This window comes from Ogataea polymorpha, assembly GCF_001664045.1.
Source record: "Ogataea polymorpha strain NCYC 495 leu1.1 chromosome Unknown OGAPOscaffold_3, whole genome shotgun sequence".
Classification (NCBI taxonomy): Eukaryota; Fungi; Ascomycota; class Pichiomycetes; order Pichiales; family Pichiaceae; genus Ogataea; species Ogataea polymorpha.
The window spans coordinates 208,085-231,317 of NW_017264700.1; the positions used below are offsets into that span (position 1 = coordinate 208,085).

Below are 23,233 nucleotides of genomic sequence, written 5' to 3' on the forward strand. Positions count from 1 at the left end.
CTGGACATGGTATGTCCCACTCTAGTACGCTAACCTTGCTCCATTTCGGCGCAGGTAACCATGCCGAAGATCCCGAGAAATTCAAGCGATTGTTCAAAAAGGCCCTGAAGTCGAGAGCTGTGCAGCCTGAGGGAACGGACCGCGGTGTCTCGCAGATTCGCCAGCTGATGGCGGTTTCTTCAGTTATAGAGGACAGTTCGCTGACCAACACAGGCATGACGTCCTCAGTTGCTCGGGATGGAACGATCCAGTCCGATTCAAGTATCTTTTTCTATGACCGAATAGCTAAAAAACACAACCAATCGTCGCTATTAGCTAACACGGCAGCACGGCCCATTGCCGAATGTGCATATCAGTATTTTGCCCAGCAGAAAAAAAACGACCTTGGGCTCACGCCCCCGGTGGCCCTCGTGGGGGTGACCGACCATAATATCGAAATTAGCGACCGCATGAGCCAACTCTACGAAAGGTACAGAAACGACCTACACCGAATAGACTCGATGGAGAAAAAAATAGCGTCCTCCATAATTACAGACACCATCGGCGTTTCGGTGATCGACAAGCACACAGCGTCCACGGGGGTCTCCTCGGGCGGCAGTCTGTTCAAAAAACCCGGGCGAATTGGATGCTCGGGCGTAGTCGGGGCTGGCTGCTACACCGCACAAAAAGATGGGGCCCTGGTTAATGTTCTATGCTCAGGAAACGGCGAAGACATTATCCAGATGGACCTTGCGCGGTCTGTATGCCGCCATGTTCTTGCTAATTGCCACCACGGGCGCCTGGTGTGCGATCTCGCGGCAGAGGCGGTTTACAACGCGGCGCAGGAAGTGGATCTGCGTGCGCTGGACGACAATTTCAATCCGAGGCTGTACGTCGGAGTCGTTGGCTATTTTGAGTCGCCGGACCAGTTCCGCACGGTTTTCTATTTCCACACCACTGAGACATTCGTGTTCGGCTACGCCACAGGCCTCTCTAATGAGTTTTGCTTCAGCAGACGGCCGAAGTTACAGGCTGCCACCAAAGGTCAGATGTACGTTAAATAATAAAAATAGATCCGTGGCTGGTGATAGTTGGGGCGGAACTTTTGCACAAAAAATACTCTGTGGCTAATAGTTGTTTTGCGTCTCTTGATGGACTTGTCCAGACTTCTCCCTGACTCTGGACATTTATCCTGCCTTTTCGAGCGCGAAGAGGTGGGACAGGAGACCTATACGCCTGGCCAACGACATTTGATTCGAATATGCTCCATCAGCTCCTCGTCCACCTCCATAGTCTGTGGACTGGTTGCCTTCTACACACTGGGGATGATACACCCTAGAAAACGGATGTTCCGCCACATCCTGATTGCCATACTGATTGCCTTCGACTTTCTCAAAGCCATTATGTTGCTTGTGTACCCAGCAATATCCGAGAATACCAATGAAGGGTCGGTGCAAAATATCAAATTTCTCAACGCCATAGGGTGGCTAACGTGTTTCAGCATTGAGGGCGCTGACCTCATCATCGTTTGTTTTGCTGTGCACATCGCGCTTCTGATATTCCGTCCCGCTGTTTCCCAGCATTCAAACGGTGAAGGCGGTCTTCACACGGTTCGAAAATACGTCTATACTTTGACGTTTCTCATTCCCGTGATTCTCAGCTCACTCACATTCGCAGGGCACGAGAGTTACGTAGACCAAGTCAGCTGGAGTTACATGGAGCCGCTTTCTGCGGTCTGGTATCTGACCTGGATAATCCGGTACTGTATTGCTGTCCTGATCGCCACAATCTATGTTTCGGTGTATTTCTACGTGATGCGCCAATATAGGGCCGTGAGCAGCAAAATGGATTTTGTCAGCAGTCAGAAGCGCGGGCTCGTCTCTGAAGTTCTGGGAGACTCGGTCATGTACAAAGTCGGCCAGTTGCTGCTGATGCTTGTTTTCCCAGACGTGCAAATAAGTGCCAAATTGCATGGGAAGGACCTCAACACGGACACAGACATTGAAAACATGGACAATCTCCGCCACCACGATCCCGAGCTCGCGGATTATTGCCCTCCGCAGTCTCCACAGTCGCCGAACCCAGACCGATCGAGACACGAAGTGGGTTTGGATATCCAGCAATTGCTGCACGAAGAAGCAATGGAAAGACTTCGAATACGACAATTGCAGATCATGCGACAGATGAAGGTGATCTTCATCTACCCCGTTTCCTATATCCTGCTCTGGCTGTGGCCGTTTGTGGCCCAGTGCTACCAGCTGCAACGGGGTCGTCGAGCATACTACCATTTATGGGTGTTCTGCATCTCCTCCTTCTTCCAGGCATTCAACTGTACCATCGACACATTGGTGTTCCTGTTTAGAGAGCACCCTTGGGACCTGCGAGCCAGCAAAGTGGACCCTTACGCTGAACACAACTACGGTTGGCTCCGACGCAAACTCTGTTTTTTTCCCGGTTATCAGCTCGGCAGTGCCACGATACGAGACGCTAATAAGACTTCCACGCCGAACGTAGAACACCACGGCTCAGAACTCGACATTCACGCCTCCGACTCCAGATCTAGCTCGATCGTGGACCCCAAAGAAAACTCGCACAATAATACGGTCAGCATGGCGGATTTCCTAAACTCCTCCGTCCCGAAAAGCTCTCAAGTAACGGCAAATCCTTCGACACGACGCAGCTCAAAGTTCAGCTGGCGCGCGTTTTCGCACATAGGCTCGTTGACCGAGTCAAACCACTCTGATGATCACAAGGATGCGCATAAAGAGCCGGACTTCCGCAAAGGCAGCGTCACCAGCGGAAAAACGACCTCTACAGACGACAACGTCGAGATGGACCTCATATACTTTCTCAAAGAAGGGCGTCCATGACGATATATGCAACTCTAATTTAATGAACCATTTTTTATCTCTACTCAGCTTATCTAGGTATTCCTCTTCCTCTGCCCATAGGCTGTTGAGGCTGGGGCTCATTAGGCTCATTTTTGATCGTCTCGTCCACGCTCAGCACCAGAACAGCGGCCTCTGTAGCGCTCTGCAATGCATTCATCTTCACCAAAGCTGGCTCCCAAACAAATTTCTCGAAATTATTACTGATGGTCTCGCTCTCGAAGTCCAGTCCGTACCACACCTCTCCCTTGGAGTGCTGTGCTCTAAGGTTGTTTAGAAGATCAGTTCCGTCAAGACCTGCGTTCTCACATAGCTGTCTAGGAATTACCTCCAGAGCCTTAGCATAGGCCGCGATGATAAGCTGCTGTTTTCCAGCAATTTGTCTAGAATAGTTTCTCAGATGCTTGGATAGCTCCATCTCTATGGCTCCTCCTCCAGCCACCACGGCATTGTGTTTTAGGGCCCTCTTCACAATCATGATGGCGTCGTGCAAAGAACGCTCAACCTCGGCAATCACCTGATCGGCTCCTCCTCTCAGAATTATGGTACAGGTCTTGGCAATTGGACAGCCTTCAAAAATGTTGTATCTTTCTCCGCCAATCTGGACTTCTTCGAACTTTTCACAGGAGCCCAGATGCTCTGACTTGATATCTGAAACTGTCGTCTGGATCGACCCTCCCACAGCATGAACCACTCTTTCCATGTCCTGGGCAGGAATTCTTCCGGCACAGAATATGCCTCTATCAGCGAAATATTGGGTTGCTAAGTCGCCGATAGGCAGTTTCGAGAGCACGATGTTGGCTCCGGTAGCCACAATCGCGTCCAGTTTGTTCAAAATAATCTTCCACTCGGCATCCACGATTTCCTGGTAGTCTGCCACCTTGTCGATCCTGACCTCTGCATTATCTTTTTCTGCCTTCAACTCCAGTTCCACATTCAAGGACAGGATCTTGGGATTGCTGAACTTCTTTGGCTGCTGCTCGAAGCCGGCATACGAGAAGGCCTTCTTGAAAGCGACACCGTGAATCAATCTGGACTCGTCCATCGATCCGCCTGCAACTTTCTTGATTCCAATCAAGTCTTCGTCTAGATCGTCTCTATCCAGCACCAGCACAGCATCAACAGCCATTTTGGTGAAAAGCTCCTTGTTGTTTTGGATGATCTTGGAGGACATGGCCGTTTGAGCACATCTTTCCAGGAGCTGTCTCATCTCCGCGTCACTGTGATCGGTGGCCAATTCCACCTGCAGCTCCCTTATTTTTTCACATGCAAGATCGCAGGCCTTACGGAAAGCTTTGGTGATCACATGCGAAGGCATACCCTCTTCAATGAATTGCTTACTCTCCTTCAGAAACTCTGCCGCCAACAAGGCCACAGAGGTGGTCCCGTCTCCGACCTCTGCATCCTGGGACCGAGAAATATCCACCAAAATCTTGGCAGCGGGATGGACCACATCCAGGAGCTTGAGGATGGTGGCTCCATCGTTCGAAATCGTCGTACGTCCGTTGTTCACTATCAGAATATCTGATCCCAACGGACCCAGAGTGGCCTTCAAAGTCTCCTGGATCGCCACACACGCGTTGATATTCGAAATTATCTGGCCACGGCCCTGCGAGGTGTCCGTGCCCTCTTTCAGCACAACTATGGTAGGAGTGGACATGAATAAAAAATGGCGAATTAAGAAATATTCGAACAAATATTTCGCGTCGACGGTTTTTCTTCACCAGAGTCGCGTCGATCGTCTATATACATTATATCTTCCACACACCGATGCTACCGTTGTCACGGCCTTCCACCAGATAGCTGTCTGTGTAGCGGCAGAAGGTCACTACCCCAGAGCCCTTGGCCACGTCCGTGTGAGCCTGGTCAATCCGGTCGTACAACTTCACCGTCTCCTCGCCCGCAGCACAGGCAACCCGTTTCTCGTCGAACTGCAGTGAGCGGATCTCGTGACCGTATGCAAATGAGTCGACCAACACCCCTGTTCTCAGGTCCCATATCCGGACCGATCGGTCCCGCGACCCCGTCACGATGCTGTGTTCATCAAATTGAAGGCACGTGACGGCGCTCGTGTGACCAACAAGCTGGCGGATGATCTCTCCGCTACGCAGATCCCACAGACGAACAACGCCATCGCCTGTTCCAGAAGCTAAAGCGGCATCAAAGCACTGTAAAGCACCAATATATGGGGTCCCCATCTGAGCTGGGGCCTGCTTCCAGTTCCTTGAGGCTGCCCACATCACGTCAATTGTCTGGATGCACTGGCCGGTAGCCGCATCCCAGTGTCTTATGGTTTTGTCGGCCGATCCTGACACAATAGTCGGCCCCGACATGCTCACGGCCGTGATCTCGTCCATGTGTCGCTCAAAAGTGTGCAACAACGGCTCTTCCTCGCCTACCTTGGTGTAATCCCAAAGTCGCAAAGACGCGTCCAGAGATCCCGTCAGAACAAGATCTTTCTCCATCGCCAAGCACTCCACGCTCGACAGATGTCCCTCTAGTCTTCCAATGCACTCGTTTCTATTCAGATCCCAGACTTTGACGGTGTTGTCTAGCGAGGCAGACACAAGAGTACCAAATGGAGCGTCGAATGCAAAGCAGGTCACTGCATCGTCGTGGGCCTCTAATCGCACTATCTCGCTCCCTGGAGTGTAATATTGGTTCAGCGTCGAGACATGTTTGCGAACAGTGGCCGGTTCTGGAGCGGCCCCTTCTGTCGCCTGGGCGCCTTTGTTTTCGAGGCTTTTCTCCACTATCCGGAGTAGTTTCTCCAGTTCCGACTCCTCTTTCTCGTACTCTGCCACACGGTCAAACATTTTCTTGCGCAGACGATATAGCTGCTCGATTTTGGCGTCGAGCTCCTTGATGTCGCTCTCGGCAATGCCTTTTCTGATCTCCAACAGGTCCAACTTATAGTTCACGTCGTCCTTATACTGGTGCAACTGAGCTACGTTCGTTGTCGACTTAATGGTATCAGCGTTCAGTCCCGCGGCGAGCCGTTTCGAGGGCGCAACTGCTTGCTCCAGGTCTGGCAAGATAGCACTGAATCCCTGGTATAAGGAGAACACGGTGTCGTCTTCGTCCTGTGTAGGAATCTCTGCCAGAAGCTGGTCGCTTACTATCTCCAGCCCGTCGTTTCGCGTAGTCTTGGACCGCCTTACAAGAGAAACACTGGTCCTTGAGTTCTCAGCATGTCTTTTTACAAGATTCTGGCTCTTGAGGCCTCCAAAAGTGGACAATGCATCCTTGTAAGTCTTGTTGTTGAGCAAGCCTGCTTGGTCCTTGCTCACCAAAACCGACGCCGTCGTCGTCAACGACTTGATCTGATCCGACATGGAAGGTACAAGTGAATATTTAAAATATTTTAGACTTTACGCAATTTTTCGCAAGGAAACGACAAACCTGGGTATAAAACATTTGACATAGCACTTAGTTTCTGTCTTCCGACAAAGCCGCCAGCTCCGCTTCCTCCTTTTCGATCAGTCTTGCGACATCCTCGCCCTCCTCGGCCGCGACAGCCACCACCATTTCGCCCTGGACTCCTCCCTGGACGCCTAGATGATTCCATATCACAAGTTCGTCTTGCATGGCCTCCAGCGCAGTTCTGTACTCGTTTAATGCGGCCACCGCGCTCGTTGCTTCGTTGAGGTTTTCCTGGATCGCATTTCTTTGCGACTCCTCGATTTTGTATATCGACGCGTACTGCAGTAGTCGTTGGTACATCAGACTGAGTCGCACCATCGCATCCTCGTTTGGATCGTCCTTGATCTGCTCCAAAGAGCTTTTGACGGCTGACAGTTGTGGTACGCTGCCCTCGTCCACGTCCAACTGTGCTAACGATTGACCCCTGAGCAGGAGAAGCTCATCTTCCTGGATGTCGCGTATCTGCTGCGTTGTATCGAGTGATTCCAGTAGCGAGTTGCTGAAGATCCCTCCAGCACGGTAGTACAGCGTTTGTATGGACTGGTTTATCTCGTTTATGCGTCGTAAATTGGTTTCCAAAACACTCATAAATAAACACAGAGATCCAAATAGTAAAATATTATCGTGCTTTAAATATTATTTAATCTTCTCGCCAGCTCACGAAAACCTCGTCCGTTCTAAACCTCTGGGTGCAAACGCTCCGCTCCAGTGTGGTTCTTGCGCCTGTTCTGTAAGCAAGAAGGCCGGCGTGGGCAATCATGATCCCGTTGTCAATGCAGAAGCGCTCATCGGTGGCATATATGCTGCCGTTTCTGTCCTTGGCCATTAGACCCATCATCTCCTGCAACCTCTCGTTGCATCCAACTCCACCAACTATTAACACTTCGCGCGAACCAACATGGGCCATGGCTCTCTCTGTGATCTCTACCAGCATCGCAAAAATGCATTCCTGAAGCGAAAAACACAGATCTTCAACCGTCACTCTGCTGCCGTCGGCACGAATCAGTTGTTTATTCTTCTTTCCTTGAAACAGATCGTGCGCGAGACTGTCAACATACTCCAGAATCCCACTCATGCTGAGATCCATGCCTTTCACGGTGTATGGTAGCTCGACTAGATGACGGCCTTTTTTCGCCAGCTGCTCTATGTTGTAACCGGGAGATGGGGCGTTGGGGATTCGCAGCGTTCGTGCAAACCGATCCAAACAGTTTCCAACAGCAATGTCCAGCGTTTCTCCAAAGATCCTGTACCGTTGCCGCGAATACGCAATAACCTGAGTATTTCCCCCACTCACATACAGCACAACTGGATTCGTAGCTCTAGTGATTTCTCTGCCCATTTCGATATGTCCAATGCAATGATTCACTCCCACGAGAGGCAAGTCCCACATCTGTGCAATTGTTCTCGCAGCTATCGCAACGCTTTGCAAAGGAGCACCCATCCCTGGCCCCTGCGTGAAACAAATACAGTCCAGCTGATCAGGACGTATATTTGCCTCCTTCAACGCCTGTTTGATTAGCCTGACCACCCAATTTCGATGGTGTCGAGCAGTGTCTCTAGGAAGAAAACCTTCTCCCGGAGGCGTCACATAAGTATCCCGCACATTAGAAAGCACGTTAGCATGATTATAAGCGCTGATTTTCTCAAGAGGGTGTTCAATAACGCCGACACCCAATTTGTTGGCCGAGCCCTCCAGGCCCAGAGAATAGTAAGGCATATATATCTATCAGTTTAAATTTTATTTTTCTTGAAAATAAATTTTGTGCCGTTTCACAACAAACTATATGTCGTATAATATTAATACTAGAACGTGATTGTTCTTTTACACAAGCCCGACAGCTAAAGCCTTGAGCTTGCTCTTTTTGAGACTTTCGTCATCCTCCAGCAGCTCTTGCTGCACCTCTACTTCAGGTAAACGGTCACTCCCTCTGATTTTGTCCTTGAGTTTCAAGACGGAGATCCGAATGGCAGCACAAGCAAATCCAATCAGACAGCCACCAATAGGAGCAATCACAAAGGCACCAAAAGCACCCCAGTCTTCATCAGAGTAAATACCGTTCCAAACTAAAAGCAGACGTGCGCCTTCTTTGGCGTTGCCATAATAAATTGTACCATAGATGAAAACCGCAACCAAAGCTCCTAGACCACCAACCATCACATCAAGACCGCGCAAAAAGTCAAACCTCTTGGAAAGACCCAAAAAGATGATTGGAATGACCGACGCAGAAACTAGATCGGCAATCAGATAAATCTGAAGAACATTGGTAGCAGCTTTCACTGCCACCACAATCGAAGGCACCATAACGAGAATGACGACGAATCTCACCCACATGATATTGACTTTGTTTCTGAAAATATCGTTTGAAATCGAGGAAGTAGTGGCACTCTGCAACGAGTCGAACGTGGCAGTGGAAATCCCAATCGAGAAAATGAGAATTACACCAATGACCCAGTTGTCCATCTTGGAGACAAGGATGAAGAAAGCGTTGCTTCCATTCTCATCGTACACTGTCATGTCTCCGGTCCACACAGCGAGAATGCCCGGAAGACCAACAAGCGTACAAACAATACCCGCAACAACTGCGGCAATGGAAGCACCGATGTACAGGTCCTTATCTGTCTTGGCCGCGAAAGTTCTAAGCCAGAATCCAGAGAGGAAGCAGTCATTGGTGATGATGGCAACTGGAAGAATATACAGGAGCATCCATCCCAGCTTGTTCGCATGCAATAGTTGGTCTTCTGTAGCGTGCTTCAGGTCCATGTTGATGTGTATACTGGTGGCATAGCCGATAACACCAATGACCAACAAAACCAGGACAAAAGCGGCCTGGAAGGCATCCGTGATAAAAGACACATGGAATCCTCCCAAGAAGGTGTATATCGTAGTGACCACACACTCAACCACCATGGCCGGTGTGGCATCAAGACCAGTTAATGCCTCTATGGCGTACTCGATAGCTGTCAGTTCAGACAACATGAAAAGAAACATGGTGAAAATGGTGAATGCCGACAGATACAAAGCAGTCACCGGCCCAAACCTTTGGAATACCCATTCGGTAAGCACGAACCCTTCAGGACACCGTCTTCTGATCATAGGGCCGAACAGAGAGAACAGGAAGATAGGAATGGCTCCAGAAATGGTGTACACCAAAAGACCGTGAATACCGGCAATGTTGGCAATCTGGGTATAGGTGGTCAAGATTCCACATCCCATCGCTAAAAAAGTTAGTACTAGGAACAAATGTTCGCTCCTATTTAACAAATTCCATCAATATCAAATAATCCTCACGCAAGTATTAACTTGTTCGAGTTTGACGGTATAATCTCAGCCTGGTATTACACAAGCACCCGTATATCAATATTGTGGAAAAAAGAGTAGTTTGAAGATGTGATATTTTGATTGGAAATGCTAAACTTTAGCTGCTAGTATACTAACCGCTCGCAATAAAGTTCAACGCCAACGGAAGACCCGTCCTTGTACCATTGGAGGACAAGAATGTCTTCTTGTCATTATGGTAAACTGCAATCGCAACTCCCGTCACTAACATAAACCCGTAGGTTAGATAAGTGATGGCATTCGCTGCTTGAAAAGAGAGCATGATTTTTGTTGGGGTAAAAAAATATGTGGTTTTCGGTTATTTATATTAAATCCTGTTTAATTAATTAACTACATTATTTTTTTTCTTGCCGCATCAACGCACTCCGAGACAATCGCAGGATCGAAAAATTTTGGGTGGTGCTGCAATTTACTCAGTCATCATCCGAAACGAGAACAATTGCCGACGTATCCCCCACTTCGTCCTCGTTTTCTTCTTTGAGTGGTAATGTAGCTGCTGGATTATCATCTTCCGAGTCCGAGAACGATTGGCTTCTTTTCTTTTTCTTCGATTGACTTTTCCTGCTCGATTCCCCCTTCACCTTCTTACCTATCAGTCCTCCATCCTCACTCTTTACACGCTTCTTGTGCCTAGGTTTTTTAATTTTCGATTCGCTAGCTGTCTTTTTAGGCTCTTTCTCCTCATCTGGAAGGGGTGCAACCTTAATTTTTTTGGTTTTTTGGTTTTTTTGGCTGAAATTTTCGATTTGGGCCTCGAAGATTTCTTCTCTGCTTCTTCTCGCGTTTCAGGAGATGCGGACATTTGGTGCAGTGCAGGATACTCCTCGTCAGAAGTGGAATTTGTGACCGGTTCAAAAGCAGGCTCATCAGATAGCTCTTTTTCAGAAACAGCTGGTAATTCAAAAGCAGGCTCCTTAAGTTCTTCTTCCTCTTTGTCCATTACCTCATTTTCCTCTCCCTGCTCCCCCTTTTGCTCATCGTGCCTCTCAGTTTGTCCACCGGCTTTTTCCAGACATTCCAGTACATATTCCGCAAACCTGCTGTATGCATTCCTAGAAGGCTGGTCCTTCAAAGGCTTTTCCAACACGCCTTCCAATTGCTCCATTGAAGTGTATAGTTGTTCCAGTTTCGCGACATCGCATTGTTCCGTAAATGTGAGCCGCGGAAGCGAGGTCATGATAGCCTTGAAAAACGGCTTGGTAACCCCTGAGTATTCTAATTTTTCCAGCAAAGACAACAGTTGGAGCCCAACCTCGACCTGGACCGAGCTACTGGCTGCTTCACCTGGAGACTTGTTAACAACTCGATAAGGATCAGTCCAGTACATCAGTTGTTGAACAATGGATTGTGGTGTTATCGAGGAAGCACAATCGGCTTCTGTCATCTCGCCCCACCCACTGAATAGTCTGAATAACGTGTCGCAAGTGACGCGAGCAATTCTCTCCTGATGCGATTCATGAGAGAAAGCATAGACAGGTATACAGAACGAAAAACACTGTTTCAGCTGCTCATTGTCGTTGATCGCAGGATTGAAATAGGAAAGCAGCGTCGTTTCGAACAATTCATCATCAGTGATAACTCCACACAAAAAGAGTTTGTACAGGGCTTCCCCTGAAGTGGCCTGCGCTTCTTTGCGGTTGGAGTCTCTCAGTGTACGATAGAAAAGCCGCGCTATAGCAATTGCATCCACGCTATTAGCAGTTTCCACCTCCAGTACAGATATTCCATGAACCGCGAGCAAGTCTGAAATAACCTTGATACCAGTGACAACGAGCGACTCCTCATTGCTTTTCGTGACAAAAATAGCGCAGATGAAAATGCTGTCAGCAGCCAATTCTTTGTCGAGAATGCAGCAGAGGCCTAAACAAATGAGACCCAGTTTTCTGATTTCGGTTTCGGATCGACGAATAGAAGGCCGAATCAAACTATCGAGAATCGACATTAAGGTGATGTTATCCTTCAAAGGCTTGTTTACAAGCTCAAGCATACGGCGCGCAATGGTGAGACATTCAATCAGGTTTTCGGGACTCAATTCTGCGACCTGTTTCAGTTCCTGTTGCATCGATCTGTTGGCGCTATCAATCAATGATCTGGACAGATCTCTTGCGGAATGGAAACTATTCTCATCATCGTCATCGTCTTCATCGTAATTTGCAGCCAGATCGTCCTCCACTCGGGAGCTTTGTCCCGCGATGCCTTCTTCCAGCGTGTTCTGTTTTTCGTAAGCCGAGTCTTTAAGGTCATTAATAATTTCCACAATCATCTGTGTGAAATCGCGCTCGCTGATGGACAGTTTATGTATACAAAGCATGAGGACCTCAATCAAGTTGTCTGACAAATGATCACCCGTGAGCACGGCTCTTAGGGTGTTCAGCATTCTGCTTCGTCCAAACTCATCACTATAGTCATATTCGGAAGCCACAATCAGCAATTGTCGCAGGACGAAGTCCAGATCGTCGAGCTCTGTCATGTCAACCGAGCTCTCTGCCTCTAGTAATGGCTTCTGTTGATTTAAAACAATGAGGATTTCTTTTCGCTTTGCAAAATAGCCACTCAATATATCCGCAAACTGAGCAGCTTCCGGAAAGTATTTTTCAATCTGCGTGATCTTGTTCGTATCATTGCAATGCTGATAATAAACCCTTAGCAAGAGAGAAGTTTCTGGTGTCAATGCGCGCATAATTTGCTCGTCAAAGGTTATCTTGGCCACAACATCCTGCCGATTATCAAGGAAAACACGGACGGCGGTTTCCGCGATCTCACTTTTGGTAACCTTCAGACGTTCTAGCAGCTCCATCACGTCGTTGTTTAAAGTCTGCATCCAATTTTCAGTGAGCCACTTGATTGCAGCCTTCTTGACGGACTCCTCGCGATCTTTGAGACCCCACTTGAGCAACTGTTCCCGAGCCTTGTAGTCTATGCGTCTGAAATCTTTGAAGTCAGGCAGCACTTTAGAGTACAGCAACCTTCTGTTGACTGAGTTTGTGTCCCTTGCCCTCTCGAATATGTACGGCTCTGTATGTCTGGTTTTTTCGATTTGGCGCAAGCATGCTCGCCTCACCTCTGGATTTGTGTCATTTTGCATCACATAACGAATTTTCATTGCTGCGTTGCTCAGCTCCTGGCTTCCATCTGGCTCTTGGAAGCTTGCCAGAGTTGTGATGGCCTTGATTCGGATGTGTGGCTCCTTGTCATATATCCTGGCAAGCAGCCCCTCGCTCAGGGCTTCGTACAAATCAGTGTCAATCGAGGTCATATTGTTCATCAAATGTGAGAGAATATGACAGGCTCTGTACCGAACATTCTTATTATTAGCTTCCAGGCCATTTAACAAGTGACGGGCAAGTCTGTCTATGAATTTGTTGTACATTTTCTCGTCCTGCTTGTCCACGTTGGCGTTGTCGTCCTCTGATTCAGGGTTGATCGAGTTCACAAATGACGATATGAATTTCACTATACGGTCACCAACCGGCTCGTTACGTTTTATCGGCAAAACCTTGTTCACCAGCTTACAGAACAGCTCATTAAATTGCGACTGCAGCTTCTGTTCACGACATTTCCGCTGGAGGGCTCTGAGAATAGCGATCTGCTTCCCATGGGAGGACACGGACAGCTGGGACTCCTGGAAGCATTTGCGGATAGCAAGCTCAATTTGCTCTGGCTCAGAGATCTCGTGTACTGATTTCAAGTATGGTCGAGCCCCCGGGGTTGTACTTTTAGCGACGTCCGCCATGATCTGCAAATCTTGTGTTTCGTTTTGTTTACAAAATAAATAAAATACAGTATTATAGACGGGGGCGCGTCGTTATCGTCGCGTCGATAAAAAATATTGAAATAAATCATATATTCCTTCCTGAACATGTCTCTCAATCCAGACTTGTTCCTGTACAACCTGACTATTCGGCCCTCAGTCACGGCTGTTAAGTGCTGCATAGGTAATTTCACCGGTAATAGAAGACAACAGGAGGTTGTGAGGGCTACAGCCACGACTCTTGAGCTGTGGAAATTGAATAGAATTAATGGTGATTTTTACAAAGTGGTGGCACAGAACACCTTCAGTCATATTAGATCGATAGAGACTCTGAAGAGCAATGGATCAGATAAAGATTTGCTGATTATCACCTCGGATAGCGGAAATTTGACTGTCATAGAGATGAATAATGAGAAGGGACGGTTCGAAAGCGTATCTAACGAACCGTATTTCAAGACGGGTTTGCGAAGAATTTCTCCTGGAGAGTACGTTGCTGTGGATGGGCGCAGCAGAGCTGCCATGATAGGCGCCATCGAGAAAAACAAGTTTGTCTATAAATTCACGTCAGATCACAGAAATAGACTCCAAGTTTCGTCTCCATTGGAAGCGAATAAGTCCAAGGTCTTGACATTTGGCATCTGTGGAATGGATGTCGGGTTTGAGAATCCGCAGTTTGCTGCCTTGGAGTGCGATTACTCGGATTTCGAGGAAAAGTTCGATAAGAAAATGCACAAGACCTTATGCTACTATGAGCTCGACATCGGGCTCAACCACGTGGTGAAGAAGTACAGTGAGGAGGTCAGCTTCTCTTCAAACTTCCTGCTTCCGCTTCCTGGAGGCACCCAGGGTCCTTCGGGGGTGCTGCTCTGCTCGGAGGGAATAATCCAATATAAATGCCTGTCCAAAATGACGCACACAGTTCCTATTCCAAGACGATCCGGAGACCGGAGACGCTCACAAATTGTCTGTGGAGTTGTGCACACGCTGAAAAACAGTTTTTTCGCACTATTACAGAGCGAGCTTGGTGACCTGTTCAAAATCACTCTAGACTACGTTGTCCAGGACAGCGACGAGTCTCGAGGGGAGGCCGGCATGGTGAACTCGATGGAGATACAGTACTTTGATACCATGCCTGTGTGCACGTCGCTGCTGATTTTTAGAGCCGGATTCCTTTACGCGAACTGCGAATCTGGCGACCAATATCTCTATCAGTTCGACAAGCTGGGAGACGAAAACCAGAGAAAATTCAGCTCTCAAGATTATCCGGACGAATATGCTGTTTTGAGCGACGAAACAACTCTGTTTGAACCAAGGCCGCTCGATAATTTGAATCTTGTGAATATAGTGGAGAACATCAACCCGCTGATCGACGCAAAATTATACAATTCCAATGAGACCACCAGTTTGCCTGTGATATACTCTCTTTGCGGCACGGGACCCCGTTCGGCAATAAAGGTGCTGAACCACGAGCTGCCATTTAGCGAGGTCGTCACCCAAGAGCTGCCGTCGGTGGTGCAAAAGGTGTTTGTTTCGAAGCTCAACAGAAACGACGAGTACGACAAATACATCGTTCTCTCATTTGTGGACGGGACTTTGGTCTTGCGGATCGGCGAGGATGTTGAGGAAGTGGAAAATAGTGGCCTGGTGCTCGATACAAACACGCTGGGCGTTTTTCAGGTTGGAAGTGCCGCGCTTGTCCAGGTGCATCCAAACGGCGTGAGACAGGTGTTCTACGTCGACGACACGCCCCAGAAGACCATTGACTGGGCGCCCCCTGCTGGAATCCGCGTTCTGCTCTGCTCTGCAACCAACTCACAGCTTGCTATTGCATTGTCGAACCGCGAGATCGTGTACTTCGAGCTGGACGATCTGGACAAATTAATAGAGTACAACGAGCACAAAGAGCTCGCTTCCCAAATCACTGCGCTCACCTTGGGAGAGGTGCAGGCGGGCACTGCCAGGTTTCCGTATCTGCTGGTTGCGGGTCAGGATAAAACGCTCACGGTATTTTCTACGGACCCGGAGTCCACTCTCGAGGTTGTCAGTGAGGAGATTTTGAGCTCTGCAGCTTCTTCTCTAATGGCCTTCTATATGAAAGACACGGCCATCGTGCTCAACAAAGACGTTGGAGAAGACGACGAAGACGAGCCGGAGCTGGCTACGTCGCTTCTGTACGTCCACATCGGCATGGAGAGCGGTGTGTATGCACGGTTGCAGATGGACCCGCAAACGGGCGAGCTGTCGAATCCGCGAAACAAATATACGGGTCCACGTCCTGTGCAGCTGTCCAAGATTGAGGCCGTGGGCCAGAATGCAGTCTGCATCTTCTCAACCCGTACTTATTTGGGGTACACTCGTCCTTCTGAATTCAAAATCACTCCGTTGACGAAACCGGTGTTTCAGCACGCCTGCTCTTTCAGAAGCGAAGATATTCCAGAGAACGGAGTGCTGGCTGTCTACGGCAACAGTTTGACAATTATGACCATTGATCAGCTGGAGAATGACACCATCATCGAGAGCATTGCGCTCAGAAACACTCCTAAATACATGTGCGACTGCACCGACAAAAACGGCATGATGTATGTTCTGGAGGGCGATATTGACACCAAGCGCGACATTGACGAGGAGCGAATCGAGGAGTATCAGCAATTCGGCTATCCAAGAGCGCTCGGTGAGTGGGCCAGCTGTATTCAGACGGTCGTGGTGGCAGACAAATCAGTGGCGCAGACCATCGATCTCGGCGACGAAACAGCGTTCAGAGCGTGCTGGGTGAACTTTGAGAGCCGCCCGGGGGAGCCGTTTCTGGCTGTTTCCTCAGCCAAGAACCAGCATCTCAGCCCGCCTCGCAATGACGGAGCGTTCATCCATCTGTATCGCATCTCCTCGAACGGCACTCTGGAGCTTTTCCAAACGACAAAAACCGAACATCTCTCGCTGGCCCTTACGGCCTTCCAGGGTAAGTTGCTGGTCGGGGCCAGGAACGAGCTCATCTTGTACGACATCGGCCAGAAACAGCTGGTGAAACGGTCCAGCACCAGACTCGAATGCTCTGAGATTGTCGACCTCAAAACGCAAGGATTCCGGGCCATTGTTAGCGACGTGCGCGACAGTGTTCGATACACAGTCTACAAGCCCTTGGAAAACTCGTTTGTCGACTTCATCGACGACACCATGCAGCGGCACGTGACCCGCACCTTGCTACTCGACTACGACACAGTTGTGGTTGGCGACAAGTTCGGCAACATTTCCGTTCTGCGGTGTCCCGAGCAGATTTCCGAGATGAGCGACGAGGACAACCACGGATTTTTGGTGAAGATGCGCAGGACAAAGCTGGACAACCCTGTGAATTACTACGTTGGAGACATGCCGACGGTTTTCCAGAAAGGCTCGCTCACCATTGGAGGCGCCGAGTCGATCATTTACGGCTGTCTACAAGGACAGATGGGGTGTCTGTATCCAATGAAGAGCTTGTCCGAAATCAACTTTTTCAAAGAGTTGCAGAGGCTGATCATACACGAGTTTACGTCTTTGACAGATCGCGAGTATCTGAAATTTAAAGGCTACTACAACCCGCCGAAAAACAGCATTGACGGAGACCTGATCGAGGAGTACTATCGTCTCGGCCCCGACAAACGGGTCCGCATAGCAACCAAGATGGACAGGTTGCCGCGGGACATCGATCGCCGCATAAGCGACATGCGATCGCGGATCGTGTACTAGACGATGGCGGTGTGAGGTGTTGTTATATATAGTATGAAAAATCCCGATAACGAAGAAAAAAACTTGAACACAGCTATATGTCCGCACAGAGAAAACATAACGAGAGAAACCAGCAGATTCTCAAGACATTGCTGAGAGAGCCTGCCAACAAAAACTGTGCCGACTGCAAGATCTCCAAAAACCCGCGCTGGGCGTCGTGGAACTTGGGCATTTTTGTTTGTATCAGGTGTTCAGGTATACACAGAAGCATGGGGACGCACATTTCGCGGGTGAAATCTGTTGATTTGGACTCGTGGACCGACGAGCAGGTCAAGAGCATGGTAATGTGGGGGAACGAGCGGGCAAATTTGGTTTGGGAGGACAAGCTGCCGGACAATTACGTGCCTGACGAGAGCAAGATTGAGAATTTTATTCGCACCAAGTACGAGATGAAGAAGTGGAAGAGCGACAAGGAACCGGGCGCTCTGGCTGCTGCCAAAAAGATGACGGAGCAGCGCGAGTCTCCAGCACAGCTTTTACAACAGACTGAGTCCACTCCTTCTTTGCTGGACGGTCTTAGCACGCCTGTCAGCGCCTCCACAGCCCAGCCGACTCCAGCTTCGACCGCACCAGCACCCCAAAACTTGTTTTCGTCCGACCTGTTTGGATCGGCACCCGCGCGGCATCCACAGCCAACGGTCCAGAACAGCAGACCGGATCTCAAGAAATCGATTTTAAGTCTTTACTCGAAACCGTCGCCGCAAAGCCAGTCGCAGACACAACAGCCGTTTCACTCGCCACCTTTCACGCAGCCGGTGCAGCCTCAGTTCAACTACACGTCCGAAGACCCATTTAAAAATGTCTGGAGTTGATTATCCCTCATCTGTAGAGAATAATATATTTAGAAAGGAGTTTGCAATGGAGAAATCAGGTTCTTACCCTTGAAAAATTCGAAGGTCTGCTCACCTCTCTTGGCAACACCCTCTGGGGTGAAGTCGAAGAACTTGTACACGTCGGCAGTCTTGCCGGAGGCACCAAATCTGTTGAGGCCGAAATGGGCGTGGGCGTACTTGGCCCATCCAGAGGTGGCCATCACCTCGACAGACATGATTGGAACACCGTCTGGTAACACAGACAGCTTGTAGTCAGCTGGCTGTTGGTCAAAAGTGAAGAAGTCTGGGATGGAAACAACAGCAGTTGGGATACCCTTCTCAGCAAGCAGCTTGGCAGCGTCAATGGACAGAGAAACCTCGGAACCGGTAGCAACCAAAATCAGCTTGGCGTTGTCAACCTCGTGAACGACGTAACCACCCTTCAAGGCCTTCTCAACAGAAGAGCCAGACAGTTGAGGCAAGTTTTGTCTAGAAAGAGCCAGCACAGATGGTGTCTTGGTGCTCGAGATGGCCTTGATGTAAGCAGCAGAGGTCTCGTTACCGTCTGCTGGTCTCCAGACCATCAGATTTGGAATGGCTCTGAAGTGGGCAAGGGTCTCAATAGGCTGGTGGGTTGGTCCGTCCTCACCAAGACCAATAGAGTCGTGGGTGGCAACCCAGATGACTGGGTGGTGCGAGAGAGCAGACAATCTCAGCGCACCAGAGGCGTAGGACACAAAGTTGAGGAAAGTGGCACCGAAAGACTTGTAGTTGGCACCGTAAGCAGAGATACCGTTGATGATGGCGCCCATACCGTGCTCTCTCACACCGAATCTGAGGTACTTACCGGAGTAGTTACCCAGACCAGTGGACTCAGGTTGGAAGTCAATGGCACCAGACCATCTGGTCAAGTTGGATGGGGTCAAATCGGCAGAACCACCAACCAATTCAGGAAGAACAGCTTGCAACTTACCCAAGCAAACCTCAGAAAGCTTTCTCGAAGCAACAGCAGCGTCGCCTGGCTGGTACGTAGGGAGGACGTTTTGCCATCCTTCTGGAAGCTCGCCTCTGAGTCTTCTAGCAAGCTCTGCACCCTCCTTAGGGAACTCCTTTTGGTAGGCCTCGAAGAGCTTGTTCCACTCGGCCTCGGCAGCAGCACCGGCCTCAGAAATCTTGTGGTAGAAGTCGTAAACCTCTTGTGGAACAACAAACGACTTTTCTGGGTCGAAGCCCCATTTCTCCTTCAATTGAATAATGTCGTCTTTCTTGAGAGGAGCACCGTGGACGGAGTGGGAGCCAGCGTTGAGTGAGCCGTAACCAATGGTGGTTCTGATTCTGATACAAGAAGGCTTGTTGGTCTTCTTGGCCTTGGCAATTGCCTCGGAGATGGCGGCAACGTCGGTGTCAGCGTCAGGAACCTCGAAGATGTCCCATCCGTACTTCTCGAGTCTTCCGCAAACGTCCTCGGTGAAAGCAACCTCAGTACTTCCGTCGATGGAGATCTTGTTGTCATCGTAGAAAGCAATCAGGTTGCCCAATTGCAGGTGGCCAGCAAGAGACATGGCCTCGGAGGCGACACCTTCCATCATACATCCGTCACCAAAGAAACAGTAGGTGTAGTTGTCGGAGAGAGTGTAGCCTGGCTTGTTGTAGGTGGCAGCAAAGTTAGCCTGAGCAATGGCCAAACCAACGGCATTGGAGATACCCTGACCAAGCGGACCGGTTGTGACCTCGACACCTGGGATGCCCACCTCAGGGTGGCCCGGGGTCTTGGAGTTGATCTGTCTGAACGACTTGAGGTCGTCCATGGTGAGGTCGTAGCCGAACAGGTGCAGCAATGTGTACAAGAGCGCACATGCGTGACCGTTCGAAAGGACAAATCTATCTCTGTTGATCCAGTGTGGGTTCTTTGGGTTGAATTTCATCTGGGTGTAGACGGCGTGGGCGGCTGGAGCCATTCCCATTGGGGCACCAGGGTGCCCGGAGTTGGCCTTGGCGACGATGTCGGCAGCCAGGACTCTGATTGTATTAATGGCTTTTGTTTGGATATCTTGGGACATTTTCGGAAAGAGAACAAAAGTATACGTTGCTACGAAAAAACTCCTACGGTGGATTCTAAAATTTATAATGGCATGTTGGGGAGCGCAAAGTCGGACTTTGCGCGGAGGACCTGGCGCACAGCATCCGCACGTTTTTTGGCGTGGATGTATGTGGGGTGCGCTGGGGACTCCGATTCGAGGTCCACGAAGCAGCCAATAGGCGGCCGTAGAGAAGTGTAGATTTTACTTTGGGCTGGATGATTTGTTACGGGGTGTAATGGGCCGGCCGGTGAGAATCTTGAAGAATGCGGACAACAGCTTTCCCAAGCCGGGTAACAAGAGTTTAAAGAAAGGAAAAAATAACGGAGGCTGGCTGGCCTAAAAATTTTCCGGTGTCTGGATGTGCCCCACAATTGGACGGATTAAACCGTTAGACTAAAGAGAAATGCGGGGACACAATGATTTGTAGCAAAACACTCCGGAGAGCACAAAACGTAGCTACAGTGTAGACAGCCCCTCGTCTCCCGCCACCGCCGCGTAGTTTTAGCGCCATCCTTGACAGCAGGCCGCTAGGCCGTTTCCCATTACCCCATGTTTTCTGAGTGAAAAAAATTTATCTACATGTCTTCCAAAATTCCTCCCGAGTCTCAAACTACTTTTAGAATGGCAACAAGCGTCAGTTCGGTGGCAACTCCCGACCGCGCGGGCGACGCCAAAATAAAAAGAGAGGCTTCTGCGGAGCCCCGTCCCGACACCGACAGGGCCAGCCCGAATGGCTCTGCCGTGACTCCGGCAACACAGAACCCCAGTGCCAACGCCAACCTCAAGAAGAAGGTTCCGCCCAGCGACCTGCCGCGACCGTACAAATGTCCGATGTGCGACAAGGCGTTCCACCGGCTCGAGCATCAGACCAGACACATCAGAACTCACACCGGCGAAAAGCCGCACCAGTGCAACTTCCCTGGTTGTTTCAAGCGGTTTTCGAGGTCCGACGAGCTCACCAGACACTCCAGAATACACACCAACCCCAACTCGCGCAGGAAAAACGCACACAACCCAGACTGGGAGCTCACCGACGCCATCAATCAGAGCTCGAGACCTGCATACATGAAAAAATCGAGTTCCACGTCGCGGATCCCGAAACAAGCCTTGGTGACCGAGTCGAAGCCGGCTGCGAAACAGAAAAAGGACGAGTCCGTGCTGGAGCAGCCCCAGCCGCAGAAGCCGCAGCTGCAGACCGCCAAGTCACTGCTTGACATCAACGTGCTGGCCACGGCCGCCTCGCAAGAGCTCCAGAACCTCCAGCAGCAGAAACAGCAGGCCCAGCAGGCCCAGCTGGCGGCTGCGGCGCTGGTATCGGGCCCATCGGAGCTTCAGTACGTCAAGTCGCTACCCTCGCTCAGCGAGTACTTCCACAACAACCACCAGCAGCCGCAGCCGCAGCAGCCGCAGCCGCCGCCATCTGTGTCCAGCGGTGCGCACGCACGGCCGCCGCCGCTCAATTCGCTCTCGACGCTGCGCCTGACGCCGCTCAGAACACCGTCCACCGGCTCGCTGCCCCAGCTGCACTCCTCAGGCTCCGGCTCCGCCACAGTCTACAATAACTCTGCGTCGTCCAGCAACCTGTCCAGCCTGGCCCGCTCCTTCTCCAGCACAGACCTCTCGTCGGCCGATCACAGGCTTCCACAGCCGCAGTTCAAGAAATCCAGGCCCAACTCCCCGGCGATCCCAACGTCGCCAACGGCTACCATGATCGCCAGCAAGGACTCCTCGGCGGCGTTGCACTTGCTGGGGCTGAGCAGCATGCCTCAGGCGCCATCCTTGCACCAGCGCCAGGCGACGCCGGACGGCACGCCGCTCCAGACGCCGTCTGTGTCGCCCAAGCTATATCCGTCCGCGTCGCTGAGCTCGATCCCGTCCGGAGTCAATCTCAACAGCTCGTTGGCCACGGTCTCGTCGCTGATGAGCAGCTCGCTCAACTCGAAGTCCACCGTCCAGCTGCCGTCGCTGCGGTCGCTCAAGCTGGACCTGCCCGAGGACATGCTCACCGAGGAGAAGTCTTAATATCCGTCTAATTAGTCGTATTCAGTTCCTTAATGCTATTCTAGAGTACTCTGGGATGCTCTCTGCCGCACCCTTGCGCTGGATCACCACCGACGCGGCCGCCGTCGCAAACTCGACTGCCCGGGCCAGGTCTGCGCCAAAATACAGCTGCGACACCACGGCGCCCAGAAACGTGTCGCCGGCGCCGGTTGTGTCTACCACGCTGCGAACCTTGACGCCTGCCACACTCTCGACAGTCTCACCGCTCTGGAAAATGCACCCGCGGCCCCCCAGCGTGATGATTAGCGTCGGACGCGGGAGCAGTTGGTGCAGAGCAGCAAGCAGGTCTTTCTCGCCGCCAGAACGGCCTGTGATCTGCTCAGCCTCTCCCTCGTTCACCACCAAGTACGCAACCTTGTTGAGCAGCTCGGGGTCCAGCAAACTTTCCCGCACCGGCGACGGATTGTACACCACGGAAACGTCAGGCTTGTTGGCGTGCAGCCACTCAATCACCTTGCGAACACCGGGAAACTCGTTCTGCAGCACAACAAAGTCGCCTGGCTGGGAGTCCTTGAAATTTTCCGCCAGTTGCTCGTCGCTCGGCTTCAGTTCGCCGTTGGCCCCGGGAATAATGATGATTCTGTTCTCTCCGGACTCGGTCTCCACAATGATGGTTGCACTGCCCGAGCTGACGCCAGGCAGCACAGAAACCAGTCCTGTGTCCACGCTGGCCTCCTTCAGAGCGGCCACCATTTTTTTCCCGTGCTCGTCGTCACCAACGTTGCCCCACATGCGAACATGGCCCTTGGCAACAGACAGTCTTGCGGTTGCAATCGCCTCGTTCAGGCCTTTTCCACCAAGATGTTCCTCGAGCTGTTCACCCTGCAGCGTCTCACCAGCGCGTGGACAGCGCCGGGAGAATGTCACGAGGTCGTAATTGAGAGATCCAATAACGGTAATCATTAGAATAAAATCAGTATGCAATAAATAAATAAAATATTCAACATTGCACAAATAAATCACCACAATTACAGAGCACCTGATTCTATGCTCACGAATTTGTTATGCACCTGCCGTCTTGCACTGACTAATTAGAAATAGAACCTCCCAGTGGTTCTAGAACGCAAAACCGTTCTCAGCCTAGACCACGGCCCCAACGTCAGGCCGATGTATCACATCTGTCTCAGACAATTGCCAGACAC

At 50.5% G+C, this 23,233-nt stretch overlaps 13 protein-coding genes across 13 annotated transcripts; 5 read left to right on the forward strand and 8 right to left on the reverse strand.

The window, feature by feature from the left end:
* Positions 1-11: 11 nt before the first annotated feature.
* OGAPODRAFT_16028 (uncharacterized protein) lies at positions 12-1,088 on the forward strand (the record flags this gene model as incomplete). The annotated part of the gene is made up of 2 exons (XM_018354129.1): positions 12-261; positions 328-1,088. The coding sequence occupies 2 exons, from the start codon at positions 12-14 to the stop codon at positions 1,041-1,043; spliced, it is 966 nt and encodes a 321-aa protein (XP_018211174.1). The 3' UTR covers positions 1,044-1,088.
* A 71-nt stretch (positions 1,089-1,159) lies between these two features.
* On the forward strand, positions 1,160-2,850 carry OGAPODRAFT_16029 (uncharacterized protein; the record flags this gene model as incomplete). The annotated part of the gene is made up of 1 exon (XM_018354130.1): positions 1,160-2,850. Exon 1 carries the CDS (start codon positions 1,326-1,328, stop codon positions 2,847-2,849), a length of 1,524 nt encoding a protein of 507 aa, XP_018211175.1. The 5' UTR covers positions 1,160-1,325.
* A 48-nt stretch (positions 2,851-2,898) lies between these two features.
* On the reverse strand, positions 2,899-4,527 carry OGAPODRAFT_98996 (uncharacterized protein; the record flags this gene model as incomplete). The annotated part of the gene is made up of 1 exon (XM_018358060.1): positions 2,899-4,527. The coding sequence occupies one exon, from the start codon at positions 4,525-4,527 to the stop codon at positions 2,899-2,901; it is 1,629 nt and encodes a 542-aa protein (XP_018211176.1).
* Positions 4,528-4,538: 11 nt separating this feature from the next.
* OGAPODRAFT_93272 (mitochondrial division protein 1) lies at positions 4,539-6,202 on the reverse strand (the record flags this gene model as incomplete). Its single annotated transcript, XM_018357309.1, has 1 exon — positions 4,539-6,202. One exon carries the CDS (start codon positions 6,200-6,202, stop codon positions 4,619-4,621), a length of 1,584 nt encoding a protein of 527 aa, XP_018211177.1. The 3' UTR covers positions 4,539-4,618.
* A 94-nt stretch (positions 6,203-6,296) lies between these two features.
* On the reverse strand, positions 6,297-6,878 carry OGAPODRAFT_7541 (uncharacterized protein; the record flags this gene model as incomplete). Its single annotated transcript, XM_018356020.1, has 1 exon — positions 6,297-6,878. The coding sequence occupies one exon, from the start codon at positions 6,876-6,878 to the stop codon at positions 6,297-6,299; it is 582 nt and encodes a 193-aa protein (XP_018211178.1).
* A 36-nt stretch (positions 6,879-6,914) lies between these two features.
* OGAPODRAFT_99000 (uncharacterized protein) lies at positions 6,915-8,007 on the reverse strand (the record flags this gene model as incomplete). Its single annotated transcript, XM_018358061.1, has 1 exon — positions 6,915-8,007. The coding sequence occupies one exon, from the start codon at positions 8,005-8,007 to the stop codon at positions 6,931-6,933; it is 1,077 nt and encodes a 358-aa protein (XP_018211179.1). The 3' UTR covers positions 6,915-6,930.
* A 48-nt stretch (positions 8,008-8,055) lies between these two features.
* OGAPODRAFT_16030 (uncharacterized protein) lies at positions 8,056-9,864 on the reverse strand. The gene has a single exon (XM_018354131.1). The coding sequence runs from the start codon at positions 9,502-9,504 to the stop codon at positions 8,113-8,115; it is 1,392 nt and encodes a 463-aa protein (XP_018211180.1). The 5' UTR covers positions 9,505-9,864; the 3' UTR covers positions 8,056-8,112.
* Positions 9,865-10,642: 778 nt separating this feature from the next.
* On the reverse strand, positions 10,643-13,255 carry OGAPODRAFT_39470 (uncharacterized protein; the record flags this gene model as incomplete). The annotated part of the gene is made up of 1 exon (XM_018355382.1): positions 10,643-13,255. A coding segment is annotated over one exon (2,613 nt), but the record flags the coding sequence as incomplete, so codon positions are not given.
* A 103-nt stretch (positions 13,256-13,358) lies between these two features.
* OGAPODRAFT_82000 (uncharacterized protein) lies at positions 13,359-17,146 on the forward strand (the record flags this gene model as incomplete). The annotated part of the gene is made up of 2 exons (XM_018356585.1): positions 13,359-13,374; positions 13,503-17,146. The coding sequence occupies 2 exons, from the start codon at positions 13,359-13,361 to the stop codon at positions 17,096-17,098; spliced, it is 3,612 nt and encodes a 1,203-aa protein (XP_018211182.1). The 3' UTR covers positions 17,099-17,146.
* Positions 17,147-17,175: 29 nt separating this feature from the next.
* OGAPODRAFT_93278 (uncharacterized protein) lies at positions 17,176-17,949 on the forward strand (the record flags this gene model as incomplete). The annotated part of the gene is made up of 1 exon (XM_018357310.1): positions 17,176-17,949. One exon carries the CDS (start codon positions 17,176-17,178, stop codon positions 17,947-17,949), a length of 774 nt encoding a protein of 257 aa, XP_018211183.1.
* OGAPODRAFT_16032 (uncharacterized protein) lies at positions 17,945-20,042 on the reverse strand. The gene has a single exon (XM_018354132.1). The coding sequence runs from the start codon at positions 20,007-20,009 to the stop codon at positions 17,979-17,981; it is 2,031 nt and encodes a 676-aa protein (XP_018211184.1). The 5' UTR covers positions 20,010-20,042; the 3' UTR covers positions 17,945-17,978.
* OGAPODRAFT_75863 (uncharacterized protein) lies at positions 20,010-22,892 on the forward strand. Its single transcript, XM_018356095.1, has one exon. It carries the CDS (start codon positions 20,610-20,612, stop codon positions 22,050-22,052), a length of 1,443 nt encoding a protein of 480 aa, XP_018211185.1. The 5' UTR covers positions 20,010-20,609; the 3' UTR covers positions 22,053-22,892.
* OGAPODRAFT_16034 (uncharacterized protein) lies at positions 22,062-22,893 on the reverse strand. Its single transcript, XM_018354133.1, has one exon. It carries the CDS (start codon positions 22,782-22,784, stop codon positions 22,074-22,076), a length of 711 nt encoding a protein of 236 aa, XP_018211186.1. The 5' UTR covers positions 22,785-22,893; the 3' UTR covers positions 22,062-22,073.
* Between the last annotated feature and the right edge of the window lie 340 nt (positions 22,894-23,233).